Source organism: Lagopus muta, chromosome 13, assembly GCF_023343835.1.
Source record: "Lagopus muta isolate bLagMut1 chromosome 13, bLagMut1 primary, whole genome shotgun sequence".
NCBI classification, from domain to species: Eukaryota; Metazoa; Chordata; class Aves; order Galliformes; family Phasianidae; genus Lagopus; species Lagopus muta.
The window spans coordinates 13,202,046-13,215,539 of NC_064445.1; the positions used below are offsets into that span (position 1 = coordinate 13,202,046).

General features: G+C 43.3%; 1 protein-coding gene across 4 annotated transcripts in view; it reads right to left on the reverse strand.

Annotated features, from left to right (window-relative positions):
- Nucleotides 1–1,147: 1,147 nt before the first annotated feature.
- PAK3 (p21 (RAC1) activated kinase 3) overlaps nt 1,148–13,494 on the reverse strand; it is a 154,445-nt gene continuing 142,098 nt past the window's right edge. For all 4 annotated transcript variants that reach the window (XM_048959823.1, XM_048959822.1, XM_048959821.1 and 1 more), the window contains 7 exons: nt 11,551–11,599; nt 9,211–9,323; nt 8,040–8,157; nt 7,134–7,233; nt 6,555–6,751; nt 5,526–5,663; nt 1,148–4,734 (listed from right to left, as the gene is read on the reverse strand). In XM_048959823.1, the coding sequence (XP_048815780.1) occupies nt 4,645–4,734; nt 5,526–5,663; nt 6,555–6,751; nt 7,134–7,233; nt 8,040–8,157; nt 9,211–9,323; nt 11,551–11,599 (805 nt within the window). In that variant the 3' untranslated portion in view covers nt 1,148–4,644. The remainder of the gene's footprint in view (nt 4,735–5,525; nt 5,664–6,554; nt 6,752–7,133; nt 7,234–8,039; nt 8,158–9,210; nt 9,324–11,550; nt 11,600–13,494) is intronic.

The window sequence follows — 13,494 nt, forward strand, 5'->3', positions numbered from 1 at the left end:
ACATGTATAAGCAAGATTTTTGCAAGCTTCATCCAGAAAAAGAAATTACCCTGTCAGCTCAAGGACAGACACAAGCAAAGAAAGATTATAAACCTGCCCCCCTCCCCCTCCCCCTCCCCCTCCCCCTCCCCCCCCCCCCCCCCCCCCCCCAAGAATTGCAGATTGCATCCAAAGAAACCTCAAATGCTTTCCCTTGAAATAAAGGTAATTCTTTGCTTGTTTCCTGAAAACCAGAGCTTCAGAATTAAGGATACCTATCCACTCAGTTAAAAAAACAAAATCTGTGTCTTCGTCAGCTTGCCCCATCACTAAGTTACTGCATGTGTACTAACAGCAGTCTGCCAAGAAGGTTTGTGGACCACTCTCTCCATATCTCTTAGCAAGGCTAAGCTGGTTAGCATACACTCTGGGTGCCAAGCAAAGAACAACTGACTCCTGTTTCATGGTAGGGGCTGGCAGAGGTCTCTCTGAATCCTTGTCCAGTTGTGACGACCAACGCCACTGAGCAGACAAACGCATACATGTACAAGCTCAGCGTGAGGAACGCGCTGTGGCCAAAACAGTGACTACACCACGGATAACAGGATACAGTGACATTTCCTACAGCTAGCAGAGAGGAGAGAAGAAGGTACTTCCCTTCTTGTGGTGACTGGACCATGCTTTATTTTTGGTGGCAGGATATGGGGGGGCACTAACTGAAGACCTGCTGAGGTGCAGCCGCTGGCACCAGAGAAATCCAACACAAGCAGCTAAAAAAAATAATACTTGAGCTCATTTCTGTGCAGCGCAAGTTGGCCAAACAGCATCCAAAGATGGAGAACAGACACATTTACAGAAGTGCAGGACACAGAAGTAAGAATGCAACCCTGGCCCGAGTCTGTGAACAAACCCTGAGAGCACTGTGAGATCCACCCCCATGCAGGCTCCTAGGAGCGTGTGTGGAATTCTTAATAGGTACATTTGTGGGTTTTTTTTCTCTTTTTCTTTTTTTGTTAAATAAATAATCTTTTCTGTGCTTCTCAAGCTTCCCTGACGTTACTGCTGTCATACTTCTGTCCCGGAACTCATTAAAACCACAGCAAGCTAACGAGTCATTTTCACACATCTTCATTGCAGGGATAGGAATCATAGTCAAGCTCTAAGATAGTTGTGTTTTTTTTTTTTCTTCCACCATTTAATGAATTTAAAAATAAAGACAACCAGTTTTTTAGAACCTTGGAATGAAAGTGTTTGAAACATACAACATTTGTCTATGCATTTGGCAACAAAACAGCCTATTTCTAATACTTTCAAAAATATATATAACAACTAATTGCTTAATCTGAAGATAGCAGTCCAGAAACACCCGAGATGATTCCAGAGATTTTACATTTGCTTTGTTTCTTCCTGGAAAGTTACTGCTATTGTCAGTCCTAGCTTCCTACTTGTAAATAATGTACAAGACTTGCCCCTTTCAGGACAGACTTCTTAATTACTATTTTATTCCACATTTCCCATCAGAGTTGGGAAATGATAAAAGCAGCTGCCGTCCTTCAGTACCTGATGACTGAGAACTTTGTGCCAGAGGCTGTCTGAAGGGCAGGGATGCTAGAGGTGCACTGCCCTGAATGTGAAGCAGTCCCAGATAGGCAATTAGTCACGTTGAAAAAAAGCCACTGGCAGAGATGATTCCTGTTGAATCCTATCATCTGCCTCACAGGATTTATTTTTAGCAGAAACATCTTTAGATTTGCAAATGCAAAGAAAAATAAATATTTAATAAAATAAAAAGTAAGGCCTCTTATTAAAGAAGTTGTATTTAAAAAGCCAGTGCCAACAATATTCTGTATGCTGGAGCATACACTGATCAGAAAAAGAATAATGCTATCATCAAATTTTCTGTATTTATTTGTTATCTTTTGTGAAACTGAACTGATAAAGTAGGGATGCTGAAATATGTGCTAAGGAAAATAAACAGAAAAAAAAGAACAAGCAGTGTGATCTGTTAACATAAGGGTATCGTATGTCCAGCAAACGTGTGCCATAAAAAAGTGCTTTCCTTCTAAAAGATGGCCATCTGTTCCTTTGTGGGTAGGAAAAAAATAAATGCTATACTGGAAGGAGGAACCGCCACTAGTTTCTTCATTACTTACGTGGAATAAAAATGCTTTATTCCGATTAATGCTTTACAGATTGAGGGCAGCTCTTCCAAGTCCAAATGCCTCTTTTTTTCTCAGGGAAGCCCATCTCCCAGATAGATAGCTTGAGCTGACAGAGAAGAACGTAGGGCTTGCAAAAGAAACAAACATCTTTTCTTATTTGACAGCTGAAAATCAAACCTGTTGTGCTCCCCAGGAAGGCAAGACCTTGAGGCCTTTCATTACTTAAAGGGAGCTTATAAGCAGGAGGGAGATTGACTTCTTACATGGTCTGACAGGGACAGAACAAGGGTGAACAGTTTTAAACCTAAAGAGGAGAGATTTAGGTTAGATGTTAGGAGGAAATCCTTTACTCAGAGAGGGGTGAGGCACTGGCACTGCCGCCCAGAGCTGCGGGTGCCCCATCCCTGGAGGTACTCAATGCCAGGCTGGATGGGGCCCTGGGCAGCCTGAGCTGGGGTGGGACAACCAGCCCATGGCAGGCAGCTGGAGCTGGATGGGCTTTCAGGTGCCTTCCAACCCAACCCATGCTATGATTCTGTGAACTTCAGTGAGCACTGCCTCTGTCGGTTGCCTCAGCAAAGAGACTGGGACAGAGAGAGTGAGTGGGGGTGGGATGGTTAGCAGTATTAATGACATTTTCAACACAAAGATAGTAACTAAATAAGACGACAAAACCAGACAACCTAATGGCCTAATTCAAGAATAGCCCAAGCATCCTTCATTCGTACCGGCAAAACGTGAAGCTTTTTAGTACCTTAGAGGCTGCTTAGCCCTTTGTGGGAGCAAGCCTAAAGCATGAACTACAGCAAAAAGCTGTTTTACTCCTTTTTTGGCTCATCAGATATAGGTGTTGATTCAGTTGCTGTTTTGAAGGTCTCTGATTAGTTGTACTACTAAAATACAGTAACAAATAATCCATACAAATGCTTTTTCTGAGTGAAGCTACACTCCTTTCTTTCAGAAAAAAATAAATAAAACACAAAGGGCATACTAAAACAGTTCTGCTCTCTTGCAAATCAGCAGACTAGTCAAGCACAATCCTGTCACATCCAGGGCTCACTCTCTCCCAGAAATTCAGAACTGCTTGCAGCAGTGCTTGCTGTGTGGAGGAGGACATATAGCAGGCTGGTTTTATGGCTCTGTATAGTTCTGCAACCTGCTCTGCATTTCCTGCTCACTGCAGAGCTCCAGGTTTAAATGCGCTTTCTTCCAAAGTTGTCTGCTGGACTGACTCAGGCAGAACCAAATCCTGGAAGCCATCACTCATTTACATCAGTGCCACAGTTTAGGCGTGCAAGTTCTGCCATGAAAAGGACACTCACCTGCCAAAAGCCTGCAGAGTAGCCTGGCCATCGTCCCCTCTGCTAAGAGGAGCACAGATGCTACTAACCTTTCCTGGGAGCTATAAGAGGACCAGGAGAGCAGACATCCTCAGAAGTGACAGCAACACCCAGGCTGTTTTCCTCTCTTCAACTCCTGCACAAACTGAAGGAGGCTACTCCCACCACTCTGCACATGTTGCAGCAGAGCTATGATTAACGTCGAGAGCTGCCTGCTGCCAGTTTGGAGCTGACACTATGATCAGAGCAGTGCCAGGAAGAGGTGATTGCCCAGCGATGGCCTGCTGCTGCAAGCACCTTCCTCCAGTCTGGGGTCACAGACCTGAGCCTGCTCTGAACTCTGCAAAGGGGTCCATGAGGCTCAGCATTGCACAAGGCTGGGCCTGCTCTCACTTCACATTTCTCTTACAGCTTTACATCAGACAAGCCCTTTCTGAGCAAACCAATCTTTCTGCTTTCTCAATTTAGTAAGACTCTCACCCATATTACAACTAGTTTTACAAATGAAAATGTCAAGAACAGAAACACTATATATTCACAGCTGAGCCTGTATCTCAACAGGATGTTTTGACTGCTCCACTCCTGATTTGTTTTTGATTGGAAATGCAATTTCACTTTCTTCCTCATTGAGAAGTGTAATGACTAGGCAAATACCAGTGAGTGGGCTGCATTCTAAAGGCAGTATAATCTGGAGTTATAAATTAAGACCCTTCTCCAATTCCAAACCGTACAAGAAAAACCCCAAAACATAAAAGGGACTTTGCATCTTTAAGAAACAACTGACAATTTAAAAGTGAATGTACAGCTTATTCACAGGGTGAGAAGGAAGGGAATCTTCCAACTGAATTTGCTTTACCTTGGAAATGGCTGAGGCAGCAAAGCATTTTCTGTCATTACCTCTGTCTTAAGCCCTGTTTCATCTTAAAAATAAATTAAGGAGCCAGAAAGCAGGAAGAAGACGTAAGTTTTTACTCCTTGAGGGACTGGAGAACAGCTGTTCTCCCCTCCTACCACCATGACTGCGACTGTTGGTCTGTCCATCCATCCATCCATCCATCCGTCCGTCCGTCCGTCCTGCAGCAGAAGAGTTGAGGTTCTATAGAGTTTTTTTTCTCAGTCCTGCTCTGGAGTGAGCTGGCATGGGAGAATGCCAGCCCAAAGCACTAGCGGCTGCTGTTCTTAATTGCTTCCTTTGCTGCAATGATCAGAGGAGTCAGGCTGGAGAGGGGCTTGGCTAATTTTAAAAATGGATGCTGCCCAAAGGAAAGAAAGAAACAAAATGTTACCTTCCAAAGTCAGTTACAGGCTCAAGAAGTATTTTTCTATTCACTAGGGATACACAGGACTGTGGAGACCTTCTTTGCAAGAGCAAGATCAAGACCACCTGATGAGCATGAATTTGTACAAGTCTATGGGGCTTCATGAAATGCAACCTAGGGTCCCAAAGGACCTTGACTGGTGTGATTGCCAAGCTACTTTCCACCATATTTGAAAAGTCATGGCTGGCTACTTGCTGTCCTAAGAGCCTAGTTCCTTTCGTGGAACTTCAAATACTTAGCTTTCTTTTTTTTTTTTTTTTTCTTTCTCCTTTTTCTAAAGACACAGGCTATTTTAGTTGTCCAGGAAGACTGGGAACATAAGCCATTTCTGAGGGAACTCCAATACCACTAGAAGTTGTGAAAGCTACTGAGGTCCAACTTTTAGGCACCAAGATTGGAGTAAGGAGACAACCTGCCCCTCCTTGTGCCCACACTCACAGCACAGACACTCCATGCTGCAAAACTGTCTACCAGTTTATGCCTGCCACAAAACCTGGCAGTAAAACAGTAGCAGTTCTCACCTACCCAGCTATGCCAGGCAGCAGACAGTGAGTAACAAGTCCCACTTAGCTGTCCTTATCTCAGTGGCAGAAGCCCTCAGAAGTGGGGCAGGATGGATAAGCCTGAGTACTCTCACCACTGGCCCCCCTGACATTCACTTACTAACTGATGAGAATGCCATTACATATTGCACCCACTTTACTTGCAGCCACTTCCCATGTCACCTGCAAAAGCTCCTTGGCAGACCCTCGCCTGTCCACATCCATCTCCAGGCAACAGTTCAGAAAGTCACGAAACACAGCAGAGAGTCTCTCAGGGTTCTGCAGCTCTGGTGTCCCATTTGTAGCTATCAGATACAGTGCCTAGGAAAAGCAGAAATGCAAGACTCCACCTGTTTCCAAGAAGACCCAGGAACATGTTTTCTGAAAGAACACAAGACTGAAGTTTGTATGTTTACCATTTGCATTTCTTAAGTAGCATGGCCAGGTAGCTGTTTGTAGCTTTTGTTTGTTCTTTCAGTCTGTATCATAGAGTTTGGGTGCCAGATGGAGTGCATCCTTGCTACTGTGAGCAGAACTAAAGCTCATGCTGCATACCAGTTCTAGCCTTACTAAAAATCATGTATATATGTAGGTGCATGATTAATTTCCTCAAATTCTTGTCTCCCATCAGGAATTAACTATGTAGCATTTATCTGTTTATCCATTATCAGTGTTTTCCTTAGTATACATTCCTCCCCTATATTACAGTTTCATTTTAAGAGCTGGGATAAATTTGAAAACTTCAAAATAAAAATTCATTTCTTTATTGCAGGTATCCATGCATTTTAGAAAATCATTGGTAATACAAATTATAGCATTACAATAACCAATGACACTTCCTGAAAGGATGAGGTAACCAATCTACACTGACCTGTGCTTGAAAATACTTCTGCCTGCAGATATAGTTGAAACTCTTTTCATACAGATTCATCAGTGGAGAAATTTGCCACAGAAAAATCCTTGTCAGAGATGGAGCTAACAGATTTCACAAACTGCCTGAGAAATTCTGCATCATTAACATAAAAACCAAGGGATTTCTGAACTGGCTCCACGTTACTGGTCTGTCAGGGTTCCCTCATGTTGATGTGCTCCAGTGACGTTTTTACAGGCTGTCCTTGTTGGAACCAGTCCAAGCTGACGTAACTGGGATTCTGTCTCTAAACATGGGACAGCTTAAGTAGGCAGTGGTGTCTGGTTCTATTTGTACCTTACCCTGAGAGGATTTTCATTAAGGTAAGGAGGTTCTCCTTCCACCATTTCTATTGCCATGATCCCAAGTGACCAGATGTCAACTTTGGGGCCATATGCTTTTCTTGTCACCACTTCCGGTGCCATCCAGTAAGGAGTCCCGACCATTGTGCTCCTTTTACTTTGCTCGGGGGTGATCTGAGCACAGAAGCCAAAATCAGCTGAGGACAAAAACAAGTGTTGTTAAAGCCATCTAGAAGTATGAAGCCAATGTATGAAGCCAAAGTATGAACCCACTTTATGCCTAAGAAAGTCTTGTTGAATCTAGCTGGGAAAGTGGTCACGGCTGTTTACACTGCAGTGACTTTTATGCACTCAAGACTTTAGATGATAAACTCTGGTCTCTGGAAAGGGCATGCACAAATAAAGGACAGATATTACACCTTCCTCCTTTCCATATTTCTCTGTGTGTTGGAATTGAGCTCCTAGCTTGCAGCAGTGCTCAGTACACTATCACAGGCACTCCTCTGGGTAACTAGCAGTCAGTCAGATGCAGCCCTGCACCCCATCCTGGGAAAGCTGTGCTTGGCCAGGAATACCTACTCAATTTGACAGATCCATCCATTCCGAGAAGAATATTGTCGCTTTTTATGTCTCTGTGAATCACTTGGTTTGAATGAAGGAAATCCAGTGCTTGCAGGCACTGATAGATATAAAAAAAAACACAAGGGTAAAAATTAATGACCTGAATTCATCACACAAGAAAGGAAATAGCTATAAAAGATTTAATTTCTAGCAGAACTGACAGTAATGGCAGAATATGGTGTTGTCAGGAGGAATAGCTTGCTGCTTCAACACTACTAGAATAATAACTTTCTAAATGAAGGCATGTTAACTTTGGAAAAAGAAACGTCAGTTATTGTTACTGACTGTCCCCTAAAAGCACAGACCAAACAACTGCTGTTAAAATGATGTCCCATTCTCATCCATTTGACAAACTACTATTTGCCAAAAAGAAAAAGTCATTTTCTTCAGGATGAAGCGGATCATTTTTGGGTGGAAGGCTGCATGACAAAGATTTTACTGTTACGTCCTACAGCGGATTTGGAAATAACATATTAGTCATTTTTCAGAAGCAAATACCATTTTGGGTGGAACGCTACCCTTTTAAGCTGAAGATTGTGATAAATGATTCTCTGTTTTTCTTTATTATTTTAAAATTCTGCCACCAGCATGTCTGCTTTTACAGGCAAGAAATGCAGTATGGACGTGCTCCAGATAAATGTTGGAAGAGGCAAAGCTGAGAACAGTAAAACTTAGAGAGCAGTGTAATTCCAAAGCACAGCGCAGTGATACTGGCAGGCAGTTCACTAAACACTCTGTTCTTCTCCCATGTTAAAAAAGCAACACAGAAACAAAGATCTGGACACAACATCACTCCTGTTCTTTGCACCTGCTTAAAAGTACCATTCTGTCCCAGTAATCAGAAGTGCAGTTGGGATCCCTTACCTCCCTACAGACAGCTGCTATCTGCCCTTCGTCCATACATGTCTCTGTAACAACATCAGTTAGAGAGCCTCCAGCCAAGTACTCCATAACCACCCAGAGCTCATCACCTACTAGGTAGCTGAAAGAAGACAACAGTAGAGTTCATTAAGATGAATGTGTGTCACTACATTGTCTTAGGAAAATCACCACAGTTATTTTTCTTACCAGCTCATTTTTAAATGAAGACAGAAAAAAATGAATGGGCGTTCCTTCTAGGCCATGGAGTACTAGAAAATACTGAAATATGGTGCTAAAAAACTGTGCAGTCCCAATGAGAAAGGCAGATAAATAAAAAATTATACATCTTAGATGGCAAGCAAGTGAAAAACATAGTTTGTAGGTAAATGTTGAACCAGAATATAACAGATCACCTGGTTCATCATTGTAAAACACAGAAAAATTAAGATTAAGACAACATATCTTTCACAGTAACCACAGCAGGGATGTGTGTACCACAGAGGACAGGGAATGGCCAACAGTTTGGAAAACCTTACATAAATACATTCAGAAATAGGGAAAACAGCCTAAAAACTGGCAAATTATGTGTGTCTGGAAACAAGAACCTAGTCTTTCTGGCACTCACAGCAATGGAAAACAGCCAGAAAAGCCAAAGAGCATAATTTCTATGGTGATATATTTGCATAATATGCAAAAATACGATCAACTTAAGAACAGGGAGGTCGTGGAGCTACAAGCAGTTGTGCTAGTAAGATAGGGTGGTCAAGGTCTTTGAAAATACTCTCAGAACAGCATATTCTATCTAAAAAGCACTTCTGTGCTGTACAGGTGACAGAACACTGCCCAGAGAGGTCGTGGATTCTCACTGGAGATCTTCAAAAGGTTCTGGATATGGGCCTGGGCACCCTGCTGTGCTGGCCCTGCTGGAGCAGGGGTGGGAGCAGCTGAACCCAGGGCTCCCTGCCAACCTCAACTAGTTTGGGCTTCTGTGGCATGCCAGGGATCAACATACAAAGACCAACCTTTTCCCACACACTAATTTGCACATACACACACACATATGTATGCAAACATTTATAGAGGTCAGTTTTCTGTCAATGACCAAAGGCTTTTCTCAGTCTTTGACTTGAAGTATATAAATGAACATTTATGTGGGAATACCAGAATCACTTACCTGTCTAAATAGTTAACAATATTGGGGTTCTTATTTTCCCTCATGACCAGGATTTCATTAATAATTAGTTCCTTTTTGGGCTGTTGTTGGAGATTCATTTGCTTAATGGCCACCTAAAATGACAGTGAAAACAGTGCATTAACTCAAGTAGTCTGTTGCACAAGCCCGGAACCAACATGGAGCCAGCATTCTTGGAACAATGTATCAGGGCTGTGCAGAGGGTCTTGTTATTAGGCACTGCAAGTCAGTAACTTAGGACCCCCTATTTCTCTGCTTGCTTGGGTAACAGTTACAGGACACACAGTCATATGTACCTTGCCTTATAAACCTGTGAAAGCCATCTTTAAACTATCAGTCACAAATCACAAAGGTCACTCTCTGCACTCACGTTCTTCTAAGATGGCCTCAATTTATTACCCCCATTGTTATTATTCATGCACATTTTGAAAGCAGCAAATGATTTTATTACCATGAAAATACGTAAAAAACTGTTCTTTAATAATTCTTTAGTTCTTTAATAAAGTTCTTTAATAATTGTATGATTTTAAATGATTATGTCAGCAATTGCTGTCACTCCTGACTTGAGATCATTAAGGTTACATACACACACACACACACAAATTCTTGCACTTCTTAACTTCTTGGATTTTGATTTTGCATCTCAAAAACTGGTATTTTATGGGCACAGCTAGGGTTATGAGTATAGTCCATGGCTGCCAGACCACGTGCAGACCTCTAAGAGTGCTTACAAAGCATCCTTCTGTGCAGAGAATCACTGGAGGTGGTGGAGCATCAGTGGAATCTCACAGTACCAGAGATCAGGTGTGCCTGCTGACAGCCCCGAGCAGCCTCTAAGACACTCCAGTTCCCCCACAGGGGATTTGTTCAGCCACCCCCATCTAATCCTGGCTCTTGACATGGAATGAGAACAACAACCCTCTCCCCCTGCTCTCATTTCTGATGTCAGACAGATTCTCCAACAGGATTTGTGCATCGTTTTCAAAAACCTCTAGCTTAGAAAAGGAAACAAATGTTAAGACATCACTTTAAATCAGCCACTATCCAGACTTATCCAAGTTAACACTGCTTTTCTTCAAGATTTGTTTCTTAACCCTTGGGCCCCCAACTTCCCCACTACCAGTCCTTGCCAGGGCGAGGCTGATGTCACCAGGCAGCATCAGGAGCTGTCACTGACCTCACACCCAAACACAACTTGTTGTTCAACAAAGATCGTTGCCCTTGACCCAAGTTTTCTCACTTTTCAATGTCAACCAGCTTAAGAATGTACAAAACAGAAGTGCATTCTAAATACGATTCCTCCTTAATGAGCTCTTTTATAATACTTTGAAGATTACACACACTATAGGAAAAAAAGTGAAACAGTATTACTGTCCGAATCAGTGCTCGAGATAAACAGGGAACAAATGACAGCAGCATCCATTAGCTAGTTGTTGCATCCAAGTACCTAGCAATGAAAACAGTGTGCCCTTCTCTGAAGGACAGCACTTCCCTCCTGGCATTATTTCTGGCAGTTCTTACAAATTCTGCCTGAAAGCAAGCAATGCAACACAATTTATTCCTCACAGCAACAGGGGAAACCGTGACCACCACCTGAGGTCCACAGTCACAGATCTTTCGGTTTTACAATTGGTGTTGCTAACTGACATGGTCAGGCCCAGAGGCAGTTTTTAGTACAGAGTTAAATTACACTCACAACATCCTCACTAAGAGCACAGTGTCATCTGTGTTTGGGAACAAAGAAATTTGGAAAATTTCTAACCTAACACATTGACACGGGCAATAAAAACAACATTTTTTAACCAGGCCTGAAAGCTTGTTCAGATTTATTTACAGACATCTCTAAAATATATTCATTGAGGGATGACAGACGTAACAGTACTGGGATGGGACCAACAACACCATGGAGAGCACCGACCTGTTCTGAAGACAAAGGAAGCACGTCGCTTAGGACCGCCCTTAGATGCTAAGGCTGAAGCATCAGCTCAGGCACTGAGTGCCCAGGGGCACCAGGACAACCCTTGCCAGGAACCCATGGGCACCTCTTCAACTGCTGATCAGCACCTCTGTGCAGTGGTTGCAGGAGAGCAGACAGCCCAATAAGCATTCAGTTACAGAGGCAGAGAACCACAATGCTACTGAAGGGCTTTCTCCAAAAAGCTGAAGACAGCAGCTGATGCACTTTGCAAGCTGACACCAGTCGTGCTGAGGAGGAACAGCCTGTGTGCTACAGACCTACAGGCACCCTGAGAACCCATCCCCAGCTCCTGCCAGAGGGGAAAACACAGTACTGCAAAATCAGCTGGGGCAGCTGGTGCTTACCTCTTGTCCTGTGGCAATGTCTATTGCTGTATAAACAGTTCCTGATGCCCTAGAAACAAAACAGCAACCAAAGAATGAGAAGTGGTTTTGTGCCTTGGAGTGAGAACAAGTCCTGACAGAACATCACTGCTGCCTGCAGTGGTCCTACCCCTCCCTCGCTCATTCAGCCCTCCAGCAGCACACAGCACAGCCAGCCACCCTCCACCAGGAGGGGAATCTGAGATCAGTGTCCAATGTGATGAGGAAGGGCAGGTGCACATCTCCAATATACCTCCTGAATTATTTTAGTTCAAAATTTAAGGAGGAAGTTGTTTTCACTCCCCGCCCCCCCCCAAAAAACCCTGGAAAATATTCCCCAGTTTTGCTTTGCTGTTATTTTTTCTTGTTTATTTTTTTGCCCCACGAAATTTAACAAGAAATCTAGCTATACCTTCTTAGACTACTTATCTGAATTTATCTGCAAAACTGAGGCTTCTAGTCATCCTGAGAACCCAAATGCAGATGTCAGCCCTCTGAAGAAAGGATCTGGAGACAGCTTAGCATGCAAGGAACTGTTCTCCAGCCCTCCTGACATCACAGCTGGAGCAGGTTAAGGTACATGACCTCCCACATAAAACCTGAGTGTGACCTAAAACAGGGGAACCTAATGCAGCTTCTCTTTGTCAAGAGCCATTCAGCAGCTGCTCTGTTAGGTGCACCAGACATGAAGGACTCTTCATGGTGTCTGCATTGTGCTTCCACAGCAGACCTAGGTGGTGGTGTAGAGCCACTAGAAATAGGTGATCTGCAGACCAGACAGTGCTATGCACCGCCTGCCATCTGCCTCTCATTAAGAGGTTCTTCCCCTGCAGTGCTAAGAAGGTCCATCATCAGAGGAAATCCCTTTGAGTTTATCAGACAGTGTGGCCTTCTAAACTCCACTGTTTCCTTTGGGTGTGTGTTGCCATCATTTAAGAAACCCATTGCTGCACAGGCAGCAAGGCTAGGGAGAGTCTGGAGATCTGAGAAGTGGGAATGTGTGTCCTGGTATCTGAAAACACAACATCAGTTTTCTCATTTTTGCCCCAGTGCCTGGTTTGTTTCTGTTTATTTCAGGCTGAAATATTTCTGAAAGCCTTACTTCAACCAGCAGCCCTGCACAGGCTGTTGGGAACAATGCTATCATTGGACATGCTATGTACTCTTTTAATATAAATGCAAATGCGTTTTTCTATGACTAATTGTTGAGATTAATCCAATTTGTTTTCACAAAAAGCCAACACCATTTATTTAGATTTTCTAACACCATGCTGTACCTCCTGAGTACAGTCCTGTCAGGATTTATTTAAAAACAGTTATTTAAATGAGGATGCCTTTTGGTATGCTGCAGGCCATCTGTGAAGAGCTCAGATAAAGGTGAGGAATTTAAGTGAGGCTGTGAATTAACTGCAAAGGCTCTGTGACTCTGCATTAGGGACTTCTGCTTCGAAGCAGCTGTAATTTCTGATCTGTATCTAACTTTTAAACTCTTCTGTGGAATCTTCAGTTTAATGCAGTCAGGCAAGTACCAGAACCTACCATGAGATCTGCTTCACTAAGATGCAGTGAAATACAAACTGCTAAAGCCTACAAACAAACCAGCCACCAGAAACCAGACTGCTCGTGGCTCCGTCCTGCTTCTGTCTTTCCTAGCTAAGCACAGCTGGAGCAAACACAGCCCCTTTATCAAGCACCACTTAACGAAGTTCCCTCCAGTATCAGCAGCACCTTCAGTCCTAAACTGGACTCAAATTACAAACAAGAGATTCAGCACTGAATCAGACCTGTGCTTCAGCTGGCTGCTGTTCACTGAACGAGGCTAAAAAAACCATCCCATTGTTTGTTTGCTTACCAAGGCATGGAGCCACAAGGTACTACGGGCTGCTCAGTTCACTTTTCCCAGTGTAAGAATCTGCTCCTAACCAC